General features: G+C 64.3%; 1 protein-coding gene across 5 annotated transcripts in view; it reads left to right on the forward strand.

Moving 5' to 3' along the window:
- Vav2 (vav guanine nucleotide exchange factor 2) overlaps positions 1-20582 on the forward strand; it is a 161574-nt gene that overhangs the window by 131902 nt on the left and 9090 nt on the right. For 4 of the 5 annotated variants that reach the window (XM_046465434.2, XM_046465436.2, XM_046465437.1 and 1 more), the window contains exons 9-23: positions 2310-2409; positions 3009-3104; positions 3682-3750; positions 5779-5865; positions 7452-7537; positions 8178-8310; positions 9884-9993; positions 11818-11919; positions 12305-12393; positions 14902-14918; positions 15416-15440; positions 16403-16530; positions 17296-17370; positions 18434-18486; positions 19416-19532. In XM_046465434.2, the coding sequence (XP_046321390.1) occupies positions 2310-2409; positions 3009-3104; positions 3682-3750; positions 5779-5865; positions 7452-7537; positions 8178-8310; positions 9884-9993; positions 11818-11919; positions 12305-12393; positions 14902-14918; positions 15416-15440; positions 16403-16530; positions 17296-17370; positions 18434-18486; positions 19416-19532 (1287 nt within the window). The remainder of the gene's footprint in view (positions 1-2309; positions 2410-3008; positions 3105-3681; positions 3751-5778; positions 5866-7451; positions 7538-8177; positions 8311-9883; positions 9994-11817; positions 11920-12304; positions 12394-14901; positions 14919-15415; positions 15441-16402; positions 16531-17295; positions 17371-18433; positions 18487-19415; positions 19533-20582) is intronic. The other variant, XM_046465435.2, reaches the window with a different exon arrangement.

Raw genomic sequence — 20582 nt, forward strand, 5'->3', positions numbered from 1 at the left:
CTCAGCTTCTTCCTTCTGAGGCTGGGTGTCCAGTTCCTTACAGGGGGGTCACTGACAGGTGAGGCCTGTGGTCTGCCCTCCCCAGAACTGCACCCCCCACCACGCAGGCTGTGAGTCAGCCCCTGGCCAAGGCCACACCAGCAGACTGGTGCGTCCTCTGCGCAGGACCTTGCCTGTGAGGCTCCCACCTCCTGGGGCATGACAGCACCCCACCCTCGAGCTGCTGTGGGAGCCTGTGCTCCTCCCTCGCCCGGCCCGGAGCTATGCAGACAGTGGCCTGCCACGTGGCTTGGCGAGGTGCCCGGGGCCAGGGCTCTTCAGTCGTGTCCTCCTGGGGAAGGGCCCTGGCCACATCGGAGTCCACCACCAGGCCACTGCATCTCCCTCCCGCCACTTTCCCTCCCCTTTTGGAGTCAGCCTGCACCCTAACACTCCTTTGCTCACTGATTCCACGGACATTTATAGAGTGCCTGCTGTGTACGGAGGAGTTCAGGGCCAAAGGCAGGACAGGCTCAGGTCCCGCTGCAGCATGGGAGACGAGAACTGTCCTCAGCGGGCTCATCGGGGGCCGTGGTGGAGCCTGGAGCCAGGGCGTGGAGGCCTGGGCCGCTCCTGCGTGGGGAGAGCAGGTGCCCATGGAAGGCAGGAGCAGAGGGCAACGGTGTGGTGGGAGAGGTGCCGGGATCTTCCAGGCCAAGGCAAGGACTTGAATAAGGGCAGGAGGAAGCCACCGCGGGACTTTTGTGGCAAGATCCTGGCAACTCAGCAGGCTGAAGGCTGGAACAGCCTCCCCGTGACCGACGTGTCAGGGCAAATCACAGTCACCCCCCCCCTTTTTTAAGGTCACACTTCCACTAATGTGGCCTTGGTCCTGAATGAGGCAGATGCCCCCCTCCTGCCTTCACACGAGCCTGCAGGGGCATCTCCCCTTCAGATGGCCGGAACCTGGGCTCCAGGAAGGGTTGTGTTTTAGGACACCTGGCACCAGGTCCACACTGACCTTGACCTCCGTGGTGGGCTGCTGTGGTGTGCTGTAGTGTGTTGTGCGACCTCAGCCTCTCGGCACCCAGCTCCCTACAGGCTGGTGTGGGGAGGCTCGGGGAGCAGCGGTCAGCCAGGCGTGCAGCCCGTGGGGCCTGGGGCCTCGGATCCCTGAGCATTTCTCGAAAGCTAGGACACGTGTCAGGAGGTGTCGCTCATGCTTGAGCTAGCTCTGCCCTGATGTGTCCCTCGGTGGGAAATGTCCCCTCTCCCACTGTCTTCCTGTGGACCCGGACCTCCAGGGGTGGGGAGAGCTGGGCATCCTCTGGTTCCAAACGCCCACGGCCCAGGGGTGGGAGGCCTGCGTGGGGACCCATGCCCAGGGCTCTGTCACCTCGGGCCTTGCAGGAGAGCCCACCACCAGGACGCTTCCTCCCAAGGGCCAGCCCCACGCTCCAGCGTCAGGCCCGGCCTCCCAGCTGGGCTGCTGTGCCCAGGCTGGTGGCCCTTGGTCAGTTCACAGAGGTCGCCAGGCTGGTGGCCCTTGGTCAGGTCACAGAGGCCTCAGTACTGTCTGGAGAAGAGGCTCCTGCCCCCGTCTTGCCAGGTGGAGACAGGAAGGTCTGCGCCCTCAGTGGGGGTCCTGCGAGTGTGGCTGCCGTCACCTTGTCCTCGTCCAGTGGTCACCGGGCGTGGTTCCTCTCCTGGGGGCTCTGGTGGTCGGGGGCATGGGCACCTAAAGCAGGAGTGGCAGGCTCGCTACCCGAGGTCCAGAGGTGCTGGAGTCTGGCTGGCAGAGATGTGGGCACCGGGGCTGCATGTGGCCTGGCTGGGGACAAAGGAGGGGCGTATGGGCAGAGGAGAGCCGCACAGGGCCCGAGAGCAGAATCAGAATGGGGGAGAGGTGGTGCCTCGGGGGCCAGAGGGGGGAGGGCAGGAGGGCAGCGTTAGTCCCTACCAGGGGCCACCTTAGGGTGACCGGGAGCCCCCCTGGGTCTGCCAGTCTCAGGAGGCAGGGCCTCCGGCTCTCTCCAGGTGTGGGGACCCAGAACAGGAGTGGGCCAGGGCCACGACCTGAAGTGGCACCACAGGTGGCCTCTTGGGCGGGTGCTGGGTGCCCTTATTAGCCAGTGCTTCCGCAGCCCCTCCCAGTGACCCAGGACCCCCCTCACTCAGGGCAGGGGAGGGCAGAACCCACCAGGGGCCGTTGGCCGGAGGCCCGTGCCGTGCAGCCTCCCGAGGAAGAAGCGTGTCCTGGGTCGTGCGTGCCCCCACCTGCGTGTGCGTGTGCTCACGTGCTGACACGTGTGTGTCCTGTGTGCCGCCAGGCTCCTCATCTACGGGGATTACTGCAGCCACCTGGAGCGTGCCCAGACCACACTCAGCCAGCTCCTCACCAGCCGCGATGACTTCAGGCAGAAAGTGGAGGTAACAGGCGCCCGGCTGGCCTGCCCCAGGCCGCAGCTCGCTGGCGAGCGCCACAGGCACCCACCTCCCCCTGCCTGGGCAGGGACGCGGCCTGCATGCGGCTTGCTTGTCCCTCTGTGTTTTGTCGGGTGGGGGTCCTCCAGCCCCATCTGACTCAGCCAGGGCCACGCCCCGACCCTGCTGGAAGCAGGTGGCCTTACATGTTGTCACCCAGGCTTGGAACCTGCCCCTCCCAGGTACTGGTGGGGGGCAGCTGTCCCCGGCTGAGGGTCCCCTCCGATCAGCATGGCCATGTTTGCCGAGCCCTGGCTCCGGCGCTGGTGGGTGGCCTGGGCCCAAGCACCAGGTGGGCACCTGGCTTCTCAGAGCCCACGGCAGGGGGCGGGCAGGGGAGGCCCCACCCTCCCTGAAGGTCCTGGCCCTGAGGAAGAGATGGGATTGAGGTGGGGGCCTGAGAACAGCGGGTCCCGCGTGTCCCCAGGCACTCTGGGGCCCACCCTGCGCAGCCTGGTTCAGGGCAGCTTCCTGAGGGTGTCCAGGGCTCGGCCTCCGTCCCCAGGCGGTGGCAGGCAGCTCCTCATGGCTGGCTCCCCGCCCAGGAGTGCACGCTGAAGGTCCAGGACGGCAAGTTCAAGCTGCAGGACCTGCTGGTGGTGCCCATGCAGCGGGTGCTCAAGTACCACCTTCTGCTCAAGGTGAGGCCGCCCAAAGTCCCAGGGGCTAGGGGTCGGGGAGGCCCCCAGGGAGCGGGTGGATAAGTGAGGCTGCTCAGCACTCCTTAGGAAAGGTCATCCCGGTAAAGACAGGAAGACTGATTAAAGCCTGTGCAGAGTCAGAAAAACAGGCCGAGATGGGGAAGCAGCCTTAGTCCAGCAGTAAGAGCTGCCATGACTGATCTCTTAACTAAGTCTGAGCTTCCTGACAGCCATGGTGAAAGTGGGAATAGGAAGGCCTTCAGGAAGCACAGACCTGGAGGGGAGGTGGAGGTGCCTTTGAAGTTCTCCAGGGAGCCAACCCCAGTACATTGCTCTGCGCCACCCTAGTGTTCCTTCCTGCTCTACCCCCTCCCCTTACCCACAAGGTTTGGGAGTGCCCCTGCTGGGAGCAGGGTGTGCCTGTGGGAGGGGTCTCACTTGTCCATTGGAGGAGGCAGCTGAAGGGCACCTGGAGCAGCAGGTGGGGCTAGCTTTGTGCTGGGGTTGTCACCCTGTGCCTGGTAGGGGCCAGGCAGGGCTGGGCCCCTGAGTGACCCAGGACCCCTCACTCCTCCAGGAGCTCCTGAGCCATTCTGCTGACCGGCCCGAGAGGCAGCAGCTCAAAGAAGCCCTGGAAGCCATGCAGGTGGGCAGCGGAGGCGGGCACGGCGGGCTGCACTTTGCCGTGCCTGGGGGCAATTCCTGGGGGTGACGGGCTAGACCAGCTGGAGGGTAGAGGTGGCACCGGAGGAGGCTGCGCCGGGCTCTGCTCCTGACCTCACCTGCCCCCAGTGACTGCCGAGGCCCCTTCCCGCTGTCCCGCCTGCCCGAGGGGCCATCAGCAGCCCCAGGCTCTGCGCTCCACCCGGGATCCCTGTCCCCCGGCCTCCGCCCTCTGCGCCCTGTCTGGGCTGCTCTTTTCTCTTGATGATTCCGAGGGCCTCTAGCCAGACGTGTCCCCTCCCTGTGGAAACCCAGTGTCCGGGCTGCTCGGCTGTCCCCCCCGCCCTGCTCAGGGACCCTCCAGTGCTCCCTCCTGGCCGCTCCGCTCCTCTGCAGGACCCTGGTCCCAATGGGCCGCAGCGTTTGCCACGGAAACCCAAAACCCAAGCCTCTGACCCCCCTGTGTCCTCCCAAGCTGGCCTCCTCCTGGTCACCTGGCCACCTCTGGCTCACTCCCAGTCTGCAGCGAGCTCCACATGTCCCCAGGGCTGGCCCTGCTGGGTTCCAGGGCCTGTCCCCAGGCAGCACTCCCACCCTGGAGACCCATTCTCGCCAGTTCCTCCTCGGCAGGCCTGTGCCGTTCGGCCACCTGTGACCCCAGGCTGGGCACTGTGTCCAGCATGGGGCAGGCCCCCTGGGCGCCTGTTTAAAGAGTGCCTTTCCAGGGCAGGACTGCAGCCTGTCCCCAGGGGCAGCAGGACATGGCTGCTCGGCTTCATGCTCATGGGTGACAGTGCGAGTGTGTGGGTGTGGGCCTGGGAGTGACCGCAGGGGCCTTGGATTCCATTCCCTCTGGCCCCCTGGGCAGGACCTTCGGCCAGGTCAGTGGGATGGCGTTTCCCTGACAGACGTGGACGGGGGTGAGGTCCCCGTTCTCTGGTGCCGTCGCCCGCTGCGAGCCCAGGTGCACATGGTCATGAAAACCTTGGGATGGGCAGTGGGTGCCCGTGAGCCAGGCGTGGCTTGGCAGTGTGTCCCTGGCCAGCGGGCGAGTCCAGGTCCCTCAGTAGAGGTTCCCGAGGGCTATCAGCCCTGCAGAGGGCTCCGTGACCCCGGGCAGGCTTCTGGGCTTCTGAGAGCTGTGGAGATGCACTTGAGGCCCGTCTTTCACCCCCTGCTGCAGCGCCGGGATGGCCTGTGTGGCCAGCAGGAGCCCCCTCTGTCCTCAAGCTCGATTTCCCCAGGGACGGAGCGCTCACTCCCTGCAGCCCGGGTGCTCTGCTAGGCTGCTTTGCCCCTGGGGCCCCGGGGCTGTTCCCCTGGGCGTCTTGTCCCAGTCTGAGCCTAGTGGGCTCTGGGCCAGGTGAGCGTGGAGGCCAGAAAACCAGACAGCTCGCAGGCCCCACCTGGTGAGGGTCTGCCATGGCTGCTCGGAATCTGTCCCTGCCCTGGGTTCCTTGTCTCTGGGAAATTGTTTCCCTCGTTTTAAAGGCAAGTAGACAAGAAAACAGAACACCCTTTAAGAAGCCACAGGGAGGCTGGAGAGTGGACCACGAGGTCCCCCTGGAGCAAGAAGGGGCAGGAGGGGGGTGGGGACTGAGCCTGGATATCCACATTTCACCCGCTGGCTGGGCTGCAGGTCAGCACTGCCCCCTGGTGGCCAGCAGGAGGGTTGCAGTGGGGTACACGGGTGCTGGGCTGGAAAGTGGGGACCTCTGGGCCCAGGTAGAAGGAACTAACTGGCCACTCGTTCTACCCAGGCTCCTAGATGACATGCAGGCTTAGGGTGGGTCCAGATCGGGGGCTGCTTGGTGGCCTGTGTGACTTTGAAGGGCGGAGGGACAGAGTGGCAGGGCTCTTCAGGTCGCTGTGCTACAGTCCCTGCTGTGTCTGCCCCGTGGCGTGCTGCTCCCCACCCCCTCCTTGTTTGGGGTCCTCCAGCCCCACTAGGACCAGGGGAGGGCTTGGTGGGCTGGGCTCCCCTCGTGGACATGGCGCTCCCTGGTTTCAGGACTTGGCCATGTACATAAACGAGGTGAAGCGGGACAAGGAGACCCTGAAGAAGATTCGCGAGTTTCAGAGCTCCATAGAGAACCTGGTAAGTGCCGCGGCTCTCCAGTGGGGCCAGGCCTGGCTCGCGTTGGGCACAGAGGGGACGCACACACCCACCCGGGCGGCCGCTTCTGGGGTTGATGTCCAGCTCCTGCTTCTGCGCACCCTCGTCCCCTTCAGCCCACCCAAGTGCCCTGTGCCCTGAGGATGGTCCTTTGTGAAGGGGGCAGGCCGTGTGGATTGCCCAGCCCCGTCCCTCCTCCCCAGCTGGACAGAAGTCTCCCTCACATCCAGAAGCAGAAGTGGCTCTGGGAGACCCGGGGCTCCTGGACCAGGGCTCCCTGGCTGGCCCTGCAGGGCAACGGACAGGTTCTGTTCGCGATGCCTGCCAGCTGTGTTGCCAGGTGCCCCTGGGCGCAGGGTCACCCACACTGAGAACCGCTGGTTTTGATGAAAACATTTTGCCCTCTGGCGATTTTTGCTCTCACAAGTGTGGGCAGAGGAGACCCCAGATCCCCAGGCCAGCACCTGGGGCCACGTGCCCGATCTTTACCCACCAGGGTCAGAGGTGCATCCGAGGAGCCCTCTGTAGCCAGGGCCGGGGGAGCGCCTGGGCCCGGCCCGTGAAAGCAGAGGGAGTTTCAGGCAGCCTCACGGTTCTGAGCCCAAAGACTCGAGGCTGAGCCAGGAGCACCTGGGGGCTGTGGGTGCCAAGGACCCCGGGCAACCGCAGGTGCCCTCCCAACACCACGTGGTGCCCACCACTGCTTCTGCGATGTGAGGAAAGAAGATTGTTTTGTGTTTTGATGTTTTACGAGTTACGCTTGCACTTTGAATAATGAGAATGGAGCAGGGGTGCAGCGGCCACTCCCAGGACAGGCCCCATGCCAGCCTGGCCCCTCCTGGGGAAGCAGAGTTTCCGCTCTTGGCACTCCAGGGTCACTCGGGCCAGGAGTGGACTCCCTGAGTGTGTGCCCGCCGAGCTCGACAGCACAATGTGTGTCAGACTCTCCAGGGCGCAGGGAGCCCGGGACACGCAGCTACCCCAGGCCCATGGGCTTGGCAACCACGCTTGGGCCACTCCGTCCTGCACTCTTCTGGACCTGGTCCTGCCTGCATAGCCTCGTCCCTTGACAGCCCCACAGGCCACCGTCCAGGGAGGTGATCTCCGCCAGCCAAAACAGCAGTAGGGACCGTCCGCAGCAAGCCCAGCTTGAGGCCTCGGAGCCTCTTCCCACAGAGATGAACTGCTGGGGACCCCACAGGGCCCCCGTGTGCTCCCCTCACACCTGCCGTCTGAGAGGTGCTGCCTGAGAAGAGTCTCACTGGGTTTCTCGGCGGGCGTCTGGCTTTTCCTTCCAGCCCTGCTCTGGGCTCACACAGCGGTGGCCTGTGACTGTGACCCAGGCCGTCAATCGCTCTTTGTTCCCGGGCTGAAGGGAGCCCCCGGTGGGGCTGGCGGGAGTGGGGACCCAGCCTCCAGCCTGGTCCCTCCCTACCTCTGCTTCCCGTCCCCAGCCCTGGCCCAGAAGTGCCCCCGTGCTGTGGGGAGCACGGCCCTGGTGTGCCTGCCCGCTCTGGGCCGGGGCGGGCTGTGCCAGCAGGAGTGACCCTCCCGCCGCTCTTTCCCAGCAGGTGAAGCTGGAGGAGTACGGGAGGCCAAAGATCGACGGGGAGCTGAAAGTGCGGTCCATAGTCAACCACACCAAGCAAGACAGGTGAGAGGGCGGCTGGCGCTGGCCTCCCCTGACGGCCTGGCGTTCGGGTCCAGCGGGCCCTGCTCCCAGGCGGCCTGGACACGCGGCTTCCTGTGGGAAATGGCCTGTGGCCAGTTTGCCGTACTCAGCTTTAATTGCTTCCTTCCTTCTCCACACGAGCGTCGGGGCCACGTCAGCCAGTGCCCTGGGCTGCCCTGCCCATGGCGGGCACTGGGCTAATGGCCAAAGGCGGGGTGGGGCCCGACCCTGTGAGCTCACGCTCTCCAGGGAGCCAGGGCAGGCCCGAGCGCCCGGCTGCACGTGCCTCTGCCAAGTGGCTGCTGGGTGGCTGGCCATGGTGGGAAGGTGCATGCCCACCTGCTGCTGTATGTGAGGGCCCGGTCACTGGGGGTCAGGAGGAAGGGCTAGGTGCAGCCCTGGGTGTGGAGCAGGGCCCTGACCACAGGCTGGCGTCTGCCAGGTGGACTAGTGGAGGGCAGGGCTCACCCCTGGGCGGCAGCCGCATGTGCTGAGGGAAGAGGCTGCTCTGAGGCCCTCAGGCCGGCTCACAGGTGCCTGCCGGGGGCACTGCCCGCAGCGCAGGGCCTTCACGTGGGAGCGCCGGCCGTGCTAAGGGCCCCTGGCCTGCTGTCTGGGCCAGGTACTTGTTCCTGTTTGACAAGGTGGTCATCGTCTGCAAGAGGAAGGGCTACAGCTACGAGCTGAAGGAGGTCATCGAGCTGCTGTCCCACAAGATGACCGACGACCCCATGCACAACAAGGACATCAAGAAGGTGGGCTGCAGACTGCTCGGGGCCACCACGGCCCACCAGGGCTGGGCCACACCAGGCAAGGGGCAGGCACAGGGTCCCAAACCCCAGGGAAGGGCTGCTGTTTGCTGGGGGTGGCCCCACCCTGCAGAGAGACCCCTCAGCCATTGCCTTGTCATTGTGACTGCTGCAGATGGCACCCCACCCGGGGTCAGGGCTCCATCAGGACCTCAGTGCCCAGTGTGGGCCTGGGCAGAGCAGGAGGCCCTGTTCAAGGCCCCTAGTGAGAGCCTGGCTCTGAACCCTGGCTGGCCTGCCTGCAGCTCATGTTGTCCCTGTAGCAGGCAGGTGTCCTCCCCGTCCCCACCCCCGCCTGTGTGGGGGAAGGCTATGAAGGTTCTGGATGAGTTTGCAGAGGCTCCGATGTCCAGCAGGCAGGGTCCTGGGCTGCAGGGTGGCCATGGCTGTAGGGTCCAGCCTGGGAGCTGGGGCAGAGCTGCATCCTCTGGTTCATTCCTGCTCCTGCCGAGGCTTCTGCACACAGTGCTTGAGCACCAACTGTGTGTGGCCCTGGGCCAGGAGCGGGGCCTGAAGCTAAGAGTCCAGGCCCTGGCCGTGCACACTTACAGGTGCTGACCCAGTGTGTCCCAGCCCCTCCCAACCCTGGTGTCTGGAGCAGGCAGTCAGGGCCACCGGGCATCGAGCCGAGGCCCGACCTGGAGCTGGGGCACAGCCTGCACCTGCAGCACATACGCGCATGCGGCAGAGCCACTGGGGTCCCAGCCTCTGGTGCTGTCCCTGTTGTTCCGAGCCCTGCCCAGGGCCCGTTCCACCCCTCCTGGGCTGTGGGCTCCGGCCGCGGTGCCCACTGCAGGGCCGCCCAGGCCCCTGGTGACCCGTCTCCCCTTTGCTTTCCTTACACGCTTCCTAGTCTCACGGGAAGATGGTAAGCTGCTGCCCCTTCCCCCTCCGGCCCTCGCCCAGCCAGGCCTCGGCACTCCCACTGCCCCAGGCCAGGGTGGGGGGCTCTGGGGTCCCTCACCCGGCCTCTCGCTCTGTGCGTCTCTCCTCTCCCGCATCCTTGCTCCCTCCCTCTGTCCTCCTCGCCTCCCCGACTCCCAACAAGCCCCCGCACTTCCCAGCTCTCCCCTGGACCCCTTTGAAGGCCCTTTTCCGGAGCTGGAGGGGCTGCTGGGCAGCTCAGGCCACTGAGCAGGCCACTGAGCAGGGCCCCGTGCAGCTTCTGCTCACTTCCGAGGATCTGGGCAGGTGGGCGGGCGCCTGGGCCCAGGCTTCCTGGGGGCATCCTGCCTTGCAGCAGTGGGAGGGGGCAGGGAGAGGCCCCACCTGCCCCTGGGTGGCACAGCACGCAGTAGGCATCCTTCACGTGGGCAGGCTCGGCACGTAGGGCCACCTGCACGTGTGCACCTTGAGAGCCGCACGCTTGGGCCCAGGCCCCGGGCACACGCATCTGAGAGGACATGCACCTGAGAGGAATGCCCAGCATACCTGTGCGCCTGTGGCCCTGCAGGGGGCACTGCACACGAGATGCCACTGTGCCCTGGGCCCCGTGTGAACGCGTCCCTGTCCCCCGCAGTGGTCCTACGGCTTCTACCTGATTCACCTCCAAGGAAAGCAGGGCTTCCAGTTCTTCTGCAAGACGGAGGACATGAAGCGGAAGTGGATGGAGCAGTTTGAGATGGCCATGTGAGTGGGTGGCCCGCTGGGCTCTTCCGCAGCCCCCGAGACTGGGGGTGGCAGGGGGCAGTTCAGGTGCCAGAGACTGAGACCAGCTCCTGACCATGGGGCCAGCCCTGCTCAGCGGCTCCTGGAGCTGGAGGGCCTTCCTGCTGCCATAGCATCCCAGGGCTGGGCCGTCCTGCTGGGATGGGCCTTGCCGTCCTCGAGGCTGAGCCGTGTACCCCTGACTAGCAGGCCGGGAATGGCCAGGGGCAGCTTCAAAGGGCCCACGAGGCTTGGCCTTTGAAAGCCCAGATCTCTTTCCAGCCCGAGCCAGGAAGCAGCCCAATTCGCTGACCAGTGGCTCCCTGACAACTAGGTGGAAGGGGCGGGGCCTCAGCAGTGGGCCACTGGGATCAGAATAGCCAGCAGGAGCAGCCGTCTTGGTGGGGCTCCTGGTTTCAGAGGTCTCAGTCCACAGGTGGCCGACTCTGTTGCTCTGGGCCTAGTGGGCCGCACCTCGTGGGGAGGGGCCCAGTGTAGGGAAGCTGGTCAGCTCAGGGCAGGTCAGGAGGCAGAGAGAGAGCACACACCCCCTGCCCATCATTGCCCAGTCGGGCTGTTCACACTAGGAAGGATGGACGAGGTCACAGCTCTCATGGTCCCTGGGTTCACCTCTGGACATTCCTGCATGAACAGCAGCGTTCAGGGACACCCCCTGTCCACACCCTGACACGGCGTCCTGGGCTTTTCCACCTGGTGGAGGGAAGGGGCCGTGACAGGGCCGTGGTGGCATCCTGCTGGCTTGTGTCCCAGCCAGGGCGTCTCATCTTCGTTTGCATGGGTTGACATTTTGTCCCCAGGGTCCCCTGGTGAACTCTTCAGGTGTGTGCCTGGAGAGGCCCCTCCCACCACCAGGGGGCTGCCATCACACCTCCCTCTAGGGCTCACTCCCTGGCCTCTCTGACTCGGTGGGCGGAGGTCGAAGTGAGCTGCAGACCCGTGTGTGCCCCCGGCGTGCCCCCCTGCCCATGATAAACTAGATTCCATGTTTGTTTAGGCTTTGGAATGTCGAATGTTTAGGCTTTGTACACACAGAGACGTGTACACATCTGGGTGTCCAAGTCCCTGGGTACCCGGGAAATGCTGAGTGCTGAGCACTCTGTTCTTTTCTTTGCATACAGACCTGTGATAAAGTTCCACAATATGATTCAGGCACAGGAAGAGATGAGCGACAGCTGATGATAGCAATATGTTGTATTGAGCTTTGGGTCCATTTTTTAGTGAAATAAGCAGTACTTGAACATAAGTCCTGTGATACCATGACAGTCCATCTGATACCAGACAGCTCTCAAGTAACTAACAGGAGGGCAGTGCATGCCGTGTGGATACTCTGGGCCAAAGGATGATGTGATTTGGTTTAGGGTGAGATTTCATTCATGTTGCTACTCAGAATGGAGTGCATTGTAAATCCTAAGGATTGTTTCTAGAATTTTCCAGTTAATATTTTTAGACCACATTGACTGTGGGTAACAAACCTCAGAAAGTGAAGCCACAGATGTGGGGGGCAGCTGCTGTATGCATTTGCTCTTTGACAGGTGCCTGCACCGCCCACTCCTAGGCCTTTCGAGACCTGAGTCTTCCCCTTCACCTGGGATTTTCTTGTGCCAGTATGGCCTGACCATAGGGCTTCCTTCCACACCAGCCCTGTGCCACAGCCCACCCGGCATCACACACAGCCAGGCTGCAGTCCAGACCCCCAACATGGCGCTGCCAGGGCTGGCGTGGCCCACGGCGTGGGCTCAGGGCCTGGCGAGTGCCACTTCTGCCCCCCTCTCTGGTTCCTGCCAGGTCCAACATCAAGCCAGACAAAGCCAACGCCAACCACCACAGCTTCCAGATGTACACGTTCGACAGGACCACCAGCTGCAGAGCCTGCGGGATGTTCCTCAGGTGGGCCCCGCCCCACTCAAGCCCCAGGCCCACGAGCTCAGCACGGCAGCTCCCGCGGCCCACGGCCTCTCACCTCCCGCCACAGCCCACACAAGACCCCAAGGAGCCAGGGGGTGTCCATGAGAGTCAGGGCCTGGGCCCTTGGAGTCTTGGATCTAGCCAGGTGGATTGTCCCTGGGCACCAGGACCACTGTGGGGGTGGGGGTCCAGGCTGGGTGGGCAGAGGGGACAGCAGGGGTCTCATGAAGCAGGGGTCCTGGAGATCCCAAGCTCTGAGGGTCAGATGTTCCAGGGCGGCTGCCAGGCCAGGGGGTGAACAAAGGCCCTGACCACAGCTGAGCAGTCAAGGAGCCAGCACAGCCTCACCTCCCGCTCTCCCACGCAGGGGCACCTTCTACCAGGGTTACCTGTGCACCAGGTGTGGCGTGGGGGCACACAAGGAGTGCCTGGAGGTGATTCCCCCCTGCAGGATCAGTGAGTACTGACCCGCAACCGGCTGCCCGGCTCCCTCTGCCTGAGCCTCAGGTCCTGCCTGCTCACAGCTACCCTTTACCATTCTCTAGTAGAGGCCAAATGAGAATACCAAGGCTCAGAGATGGCGAGACACTGCCCCAGGGCGCACAGTAATCAGGAGGCAGGATCTGGCTCCAAATGGGTACTAGAGGACTTTCCCTCCTTGTCCCCATTCCCCGTGCCAGAATCCAGGTGCCCCAGATGGTTAGAGAGCGCTTGCAGCAGGCTTGGGGGTCTGGTCATCCACACCTCTCATGACCCTCTCCTGTCCCTGGGGTCTCCCACTGGGGAGGCCTGACGGAGATGGCCACTGTGTTGGTGACTGGCTCACAGGCACGCCCTTGGACACGCACACTGCCACCAGTGCTTCTCATCTCCTTGTGCCTGATTATCAGATGGGGAAGCCTGAGGCCCGGGCTAAGGGCGGGGAGGCCCTGGGCCCTGGAGGCTCCTCCCCTGCATCTTGGTTTGGGGTTTTGCTGAGGGGCAGCCCGGCGGGGAGCAGCTGGTCGAAGGGCCTCATGGAGGGCAGAGTCTAGGTGGGGGCCACAGTGAGGGATGGCCGAGGGCCTGGGCAGTGTGGCCCAGGGATGGCTCCCTGGACACAGCACCTGCTGAGTGCAAGCCCCCTACCCCGGCCTCAGCTGGGTGGCTCTTGTCCTCCCCACCCCTGGGGACAGTGCCATGTCACGCTGCAAGTGACACACAGGAGCCGTGCTCAGGGAGGCAGGGCCCCCAGTGACGGTGGGATCCTCAGGCAGCCTACGGCCCTCGGGTGTCCCTCCATGGTGGACCAGGCCCCTGGCTGTTGACGTGGGAGTGAGGTCTCTGCTCTGTTGCCGTGTGTCCTGTCACTGTGACACGCAGGACAAGGCTAGGCCCAGTATTGTCACCCCATCATCAGCCCCCAGTCAGGCTGGAAACCATGCCTGCTGGTGGAGCCTCTGTCCAGCGAAGCGTCCAGGGTCCCCAGTTCATGTCCCTGGGCCTGTGTCTCGCTGATCTTCCTGGATGACAGCAAGTCAGGCCAGCTTGTCACCCCAAGACCCGCTGCCCACAATGTACCAGAACCACAGTCGATCTGTCTCTGAGTGTTGGCCTGGTGCCCTGAGCCGGGAGGGTCAGCAGGTCACCCAAGCCCCTTGTCCCCACCACAGGCTGCTGCCCCCTGCAACCCTGTCAGGCCCCTCTAGTGTCCCTGTGCGCTGGGCTGGACGTGGCCTTTCCCTTTGCTGTCTATACCGCCCCCTTGTGGCCACGTGCCCCTCACACCAGGCGACGGGCTGCAGCTACGTCTGTTGTTTTTTTTTTTTTAGTCTAAAAATAGCATATTTAATTTTCAAAAAGTCAGAGGGGGCAAAGGAGAAGAAAGGACGAAAATAAACATGGCCCTTGAACTTACCTAGAAATAGCTAAAGGCATAAAAATAAAGATATATCTCAAGCTTTCTTTTTAGAACATAATTGCTTAGTTTTCTCCTGATGGTCAGAGCCTCGTTTCCTGTAGGAAGCTCCGGGCAGGAGCAGGGGAGGCAGCTTACACCACCCTGCAGGCCCCCGTCCCCACGTGGGGCTTCCCTTGGTGGCGCACAGGCCCACGCGGTCTCTTTGGGGTTTTGTTTCCCAGTAAAACACAGGCGCATTGGGGTCCTGCGGCAGGCGGTTCTGCCTGTGGGAAGCCGGTCCCCCTTGGCACCCGCCAGGTCGCCACAGCCCCTGCAGGCACCAGCCGCTGCTCCAAGGGCCTGTGCCTCCCCGAGGACGCTGGTCCTGGTTCCCCTGTGGGCCCGTCCCTGCCCTGGCCACATCTGGCCACACCACCCTGCAGTGTGCTTCCTCGGCCTTGGTTGGCGCTGCCTCTGGGCTGTGCCCAGGGTCCACACCAAGGCGGGTTAGTGTCCACAGGGGTCAGGATGCCCCCGGGAGGGGCCCCTTCCTCTGAGAGCCTTGCTGTGGGGTGCCCTCCCCAGGCAGAGTAAAACCCGCCATGACCCCTACCCATGCCCGAGCTGCTTCCTGTGTCCCCAAGGTCTGCTGGAGACAGGAGTGCGCAGAGCAGTCGCGGCCGAGTGCCGGGCCGTGTGGTCACAACTGCTGCAGTCCTTGTTTTGACCAGTGGTGGCAGCAGCCCAGGTTGGCAGGGGCTGGGCCCACTTTGCCTTCCATCTGACAAGCCCACATGCCCCTGCCCTTGAGTGCTGGCACCTGTGTGTCTAAGCCACGGGTGGCAGAGAGGAGTCACAAGTGCCCACTTGCTCGTGGCAGGCACAGCTGGCCCACCGTGGACTCTCCTCTGTGGACGGGTGGGGCGGGGAGCATGGGGGCAGCCCTGCCCCTCCTGGGAAGTCGGGTCGTCAGAGGCCCCTCTCCAGGTCCAGGTCTGCGGCTGGAGGGAGCCGTGAAGCTCACCTCCAGCAGCCGTAGGCGCCTGATGGCGCCTCTGCTCTGACCCCGTCTGCTTCCTTTGCAGGTTCCCCGGCCGACCTGGTAAGTGTCCACGCTCCCCTCCAGGGGCCCTCTGGGTTTCCTTCATGGGCATCAATAGCAACGGGTCTGCGCGCGGGACCCAGGGGACCCCGTAGCTGTGGTCCTGTCCCAGCAGCTGACCTGTTCTGCCTGCCCAGGGTGGGCTCTCTGCCATAGTCACAGCTTTGTCACCTGTACCTGCCCCTGCCCCAAAGCCCCTGCTTGGTCCAGAGCCCTCTGGAGCTGACATAGCAGGGGTCACATGGTCACCTGTGGGGCCTGGACTGTGCCTTCCGCATGGAGGGGGCACTTGCTGGCCTGTGAGGGGCACGGAGATGGCTCCAGGGGTGGCCAGGTGGGCCTCCTGGAGGAGGTGAGGGTCCATGGTGGGGAATCCAGGGGAGTCCAGGCCCTAGGCCCTCTCTGCTCCTACCTTTACCCTCCCCCCGGGGGGAGGGCAGCTGGGGGGAGGGGAAGGAGAGCCCTCCCTCATCACTCTCCTGTCCTTGTCCTCACAGGATGCCTCCCCGGGAGCAGGACCTGGTGAGTGCCGAGCTTGGGCCCTCTGTGCGTCATCCACGTTGGCCGCCCCAGGAGCCTGTCCTGGCCTGGGCCTGGCAATGGCTGCTTTGCCCATTCTCTGCTCCAGGCTCCCAGAAGGCGAGGGCTGTGTGCCCCCGCCTCTTCCCCCCCAAGGCCACCTCCCCAGGGTTGCTTAGGCCCCATAAGGCATACCCCGAGTCCCAGGCCATGGGGACAGGGCCAGCCTGAGAAGGGCCAGCATCCTTTCAATCCAGGGCGGGGCTCAGAGCTGCTGCCCAGTGACCCCCGAGCAGAGCGGAGGCCCCGAGCCTCCTTACCGCCTTCCCCATCCCTCACCGGGCTGCTCAGTGGGAGGCGCCTGGTGAATATGGAGGATTGAAGACAGAGGTGCTGTGAGACGCAGTGGAGTCCAAGCAGTGAGAATAAATCCAGCCCGTCAGGGAAGGACGGGGTCCCTGAACAGGCTGCTGCTGCTGTCACTGGTTGGGACCCCCAGCCAGACGTGACTTAGGGCGGGGCTGGGTCTGAACAGGCTCCTGGTAGGAGTGGCCTCGCCTTTTTGGGGGTTCAGGCACCACCCGCATTTGAGCCCTGAGCTGCCTCTGACTGTGGCTCAGGTCCCTGGGCCTCCTGACCCTCCTCACCTCCTCTGACATGAGGACCGTCCCCTGTCCACACGCTGGCTGCAGTCCCAAATTTGAGAGGTGTCTGTTGGGGAGAAGACACAGGAAGCAGCACCTGAGAATAAGTCCCTGCCTCCGCTGGGGCCTGAGGATGTACTCAGGACGTACTCAAGGGACCCAGGAGCCCCAGGGGCCCCAGGGGCAGGGCTTAGGGAGGGGCCTACGGGCACTCGCCAGACAGCTCCTGGGCTGGACAGGGCCGGGGAGAAGCCAGGATCCATGGGTTGCCTGCCAGGGCCAGGTCCCAAGCGAGCAGCCCTTCCACCCCGTCTCCGGCAGGTCCCAAGATGGTGGCTGTGCAGAATTACCTCGGCAACCCTGCCCCTCCCGGGAAGCCCGTGTTAACCTTCCAGACGGGCGACGTGATCGAGCTGCTGCGGGGCGACCCCGAGTCCCAGTGGTGGGAGGTAGGTCCTGGGCCCTGGAGCCCAGCTCCTCCCCCTGCTCCCAGGGTGAAGGTCAGGGCCATGCAGAGGGCGGCTGGTTAGCAGGGCCTCTGCCACCGCCTCCCCCCGCGTCTTCCCAGGGGCACTGCTCTCACACGGTGGGGCCCTCCTGCTGATGTCCATGGCTTCCCAAAGCTCTGGCTTGCTGTGCCTGAACTGCCTCCTCCCTGTGCTGCCCTGGGCCGGCCAGCAGCCCTGTGTCCTGCTGTGGGGTGACCAGGCCCCGTGCCTGGCCCTGCCCTCTGCCTCGCCCCAGGAAGCCTCTGGCAAAGGGCTCTACGCGGCCAGAGAAGGTCCTGTGGTGTGGCTCCTGCTCCCTTCTCAGGGCCCACAAACGAGGGGCCCGTGGCACCCACCCTCTGTGCCTCCCCCGAGCCCCAGTGCCCACGGGACGGCTCTAGACACGGGGCCCGGCTGCACAGGCGCCAGAGGAGCTGCAGTCCTATGTCCCCACAGCTTCCTGGCCTGTGTTCAGTTACAATAGTCATAGAACTGAGGCCCGAAGGGTGCCCAAGGGGTCTCTGCTCCCTGCCAGCCACCCTGTTCCTCCCCAGGTGGCCTTGGAGGGACACCAACAGCCGGGCCCCACCTGTAACACAGGTCACCCCTCGCTTCCCCACTCAGCCACTACAAGGTCACCTGAGGTCACAGTGGCCACGAGGCTCATCTTGGACAGGGCCTGTGTTCACCTGGAATGACCCCTGTCCCCCTGGTCTCTCCGTCCAGGGCCGGCTGGTGCACAGCAGGAAGTCAGGGTGCTTCCCCAGCTCATCTGTGAAGCCCTGCCCTGTGGACGGAAGGGTGAGTCCCCTCCTCTGGTCACTTCCAGAGACAGTGGCTAGGGTGCAGAGGGCTCCAGGGTGCCTCGGTGAGGAGGGTGTGGCCCTTTCAGGGTGTACTTGCTAAGTGTACTTGCTAAGGAACAGAGGCCAGGTTGGTGGGGTGCTTTCCTCTGCTGAAGGCCCTCCCTGCCCAGGGCTGTGCTGCCCCATGGTGACTGGCGCGTGCCCACAGGAGGACTCGTGCCTTCCTGCGCGTCGTGGGGCCTCCCTGATCTCTGGGGCTGTCGCCTAGCCCTAGCGGGGGGGCGGGGGGGCTTCCCAGATGCACCGTCGGAGTTTAGGATATTTGGGGAAAGGCCGTGTGGCAGTCTTACTGGAGGGCGTGGAACTTGTCCCCAACCCTGTTATGAAGGCAGTACCCCCAGGACAGCGACGGGGCTTCTCCCTGAAGGTGCAAGGAGGTGGGTCCCCCGCGGGAGCCCTGCTGGCCTCTGGCCTCTGTCCTGCTGAAGGAGAAGGTGTTAAACACTCAGACTGTTTGGGCAGGTCAGGAGTACCTAGGGCAGGGGAGGACAGGTGTCACCAACTCACGAGGTGGTGGGGGGCAGGCCCGGCCCTCCCCAAGCCTCAGGTTCCCCATCCGTGTGGTGCATGGGGCCAAGGCTGAGGAGTGGTCTCTGAGGCCTCCAGCGTGTGTCCTCGTGAGGCTGGGTGAGGCTCTGGCAGGGGCCATAGCCCCCACAACACAGCCCACCACTGCAGCTCAAGTGTCCCCGTACCCCTGCTGGGGACTTCCTGCGGCCACCTGCTTCCCTCTCAGGGTGAGGTGTGCTGCTGGGTGGTGGCTCCCTGTTCACGGCTGGGACTCTGTCGTTTCACCATCCTGAGCTTCAGTGTGGGGACCGAGTCCAGCCATGTCCTTGGGGAGCTTAGAGGCCAGGGCCTCTGGGCTAAGTTCACAGATGGTCCTGGTCCAGTGCAGGCAGTGCTGGGCGTGGGGTCGGGCCACTGACAGCAAGCCCCAGCCCCCAGTCTGTGGCCGGCCCTGGTGGGACATCAACCCGTGTGTGCTCTGCCCCCAGCCGCCCGTTAGCCGGCCGCCTTCCCGGGAGATCGACTACACCGTGTACCCCTGGTGAGTGGGTGGCGGGTTCGAGGCGCCGGTGGGGGTGGAGGCTGCCTCCACCGCGTGGGGAGGGAGGGAGCCCTGCTCCGGGCACCGTCAGCGGAGCCGTCTTCCCCGTCGGGCTGTGCTCGGTGAGAACGACGAGGTGGGTGTGTGGAAGCGGGTGCCCCTCTGGATAGACTTGGGGGCACCTGAGCCTCGGCTTGTGACCCTGCTGTGCTGTTGGCAGCCTAGAGGAAGGTCCAGCCCTGTGGACTTGTGGCCCTGGTGCTGTTGCCCTGATGGGCCCCACGGTGATGGGTGGCCTGGGGGCACAGTGGTCTCTGCCCTGGCAGCAGCTGCTCCTTGATTTCACTTTGGGGGTCATCCCTGGGGCCTTGGACCCGGCCCCTCAGTGTTGGCTGCCCGAAACCCCTCACCACAGGTAGTGCAGGTGGTGGACAGGTGCTCCCAGGGCTTTCGCTTGGTGGAGAAGCAAACAGAAATGTCACTTTTTAACGCTGACCGCCTGGTGACATGGTAGGGGGAGTCCCCACCTGCCTGGCAAGCAGTGGGGAGCTCGCCTTGGGCTGCGCTTCGTCTCAGTGGAGGCACAGGCGTGGTCCCAGCCTGCCCAGAGCCCCCGGGTGCAGACCCTGGCCGCCCCCAGCAGTCCTCGGACCCCGTAAGCCATCACTGCTTCTTTCTGAGGAGTGAAAACGTTTTTTGGAAGAAGCGACTGGGTGAATGGCGTAGGGTGGTTGCCTCCTGTGGGCCCTGGGTCTGAGGAGCTGAGAGTAGGCCTGGCCATGGGGCTCCCTCCCCGCCTCTCCGCTGTCTGCTGGGCCCACCGTGCTGGGCCGCCGTCTTGAAGGTTCGAGATGGGGAACGGCTGGCTGCATGCGCACTCAGGGCCGGCACCCCTCTGCACCGGCCACAGCTCTCGGCCCCCACTCCAGGTTTGCTGGCAACATGGAGAGGCAGCAGACGGACAGCCTGCTCAAGGCCCACGCCAGCGGCACCTACCTCATCAGGGAGCGGCCTGCCGAGGCCGAGCGCTTCGCCATAAGCATCAAGTGAGTGGCAGCCTCCCTCTTAAACCGTGGCCCCTGGCCTCTCATGACCTGGGCATCTCGGGGTTGGGGACACTGTCTTCGGTTGCCTGAACTAAGTAAGACCCTTGAGATGACCCGGAAATGAGAATACACGCTGGGCGCCAGGGTGTCCAGAGGCAGGCCCAGCCCTGCAGAGCGCTCCACGCAGTGTCACCTGCCCAGCCACCCAGGAGGGCTGGCTGGACATGTTCAGGAGCAAGTGGGGAGATGTGCTCAGGTCCTGCCTGGCAGCCCTCAGTGGCTCAGATGGGATGGGATCGTCATGTGTTGTGGCACCTGGGAGCCCTCAAAGAACTCCTCCTATGGTGACAGTGACCTTGTAGCTTCAGCTAATAGACCCAGACGGAGATCCGGGTGTCTTCATGGGGCTGTAGTCAGACTCGGGTAGTTTGTCCTGCTTGGTGTAGGATCCTCACGGACAGGACAGGCCCCAGGCCAGTGACTAGGGGTATCTAGTCTGCCATGACCTGGGGTCCAGAGCCCTAAGCAGTGGCTTGTGTCCAAAAAGAGCACCTCTGGTCTACTGGCTGGGTGCTGGGCAAGCCAGGCCCCCATAACCTGTCCCCTGGCTGGTGCAGCAGATCAAATCAACTCCAATGCCAAGTGACCCGCAGAGAAGATTTTCTGAATGGGGCAAGTGTACCTCGTGGCCATAGGGCGGGTGTGGACCAGGCTCGGCTGGAACCCCCAGGTCCTGCGCTCCCCGATCCCGCCCCTCCCAGCCTTCCTTCTCGGCTCTGAGCACAGGCTTCCTGTGTCTGCACTCACAGCAGCCCAAACTGTGCCTCCAGCTGTCTGGCCTGAGCACCAGCAGACAGCTGTCACATGTGTTTGAATCCCAGGAGAGGGGCAGGTTGGCCCCCAGCACTCAGGGCCAGGGTCCCACTGCACAGGACAGCTGCTGAGGGGCACCTGGGGTGGGAGCACTGGAGGCAGGTGTCTGGGGAGCTCGAGGGGTCCAGAAGCGAGGATGAGGCCTCAGAGTCCTCCCACTTCAGGCAGGACAGGCAC

This window comes from Marmota monax, unplaced genomic scaffold (genome assembly GCF_021218885.2).
Source record: "Marmota monax isolate L192 unplaced genomic scaffold, Marmota_monax_Labrador192_F-V1.1 WCK01_AAM20220418_F8-fsc00167, whole genome shotgun sequence".
In the NCBI taxonomy this organism is placed as follows: domain Eukaryota; kingdom Metazoa; phylum Chordata; class Mammalia; order Rodentia; family Sciuridae; genus Marmota; species Marmota monax.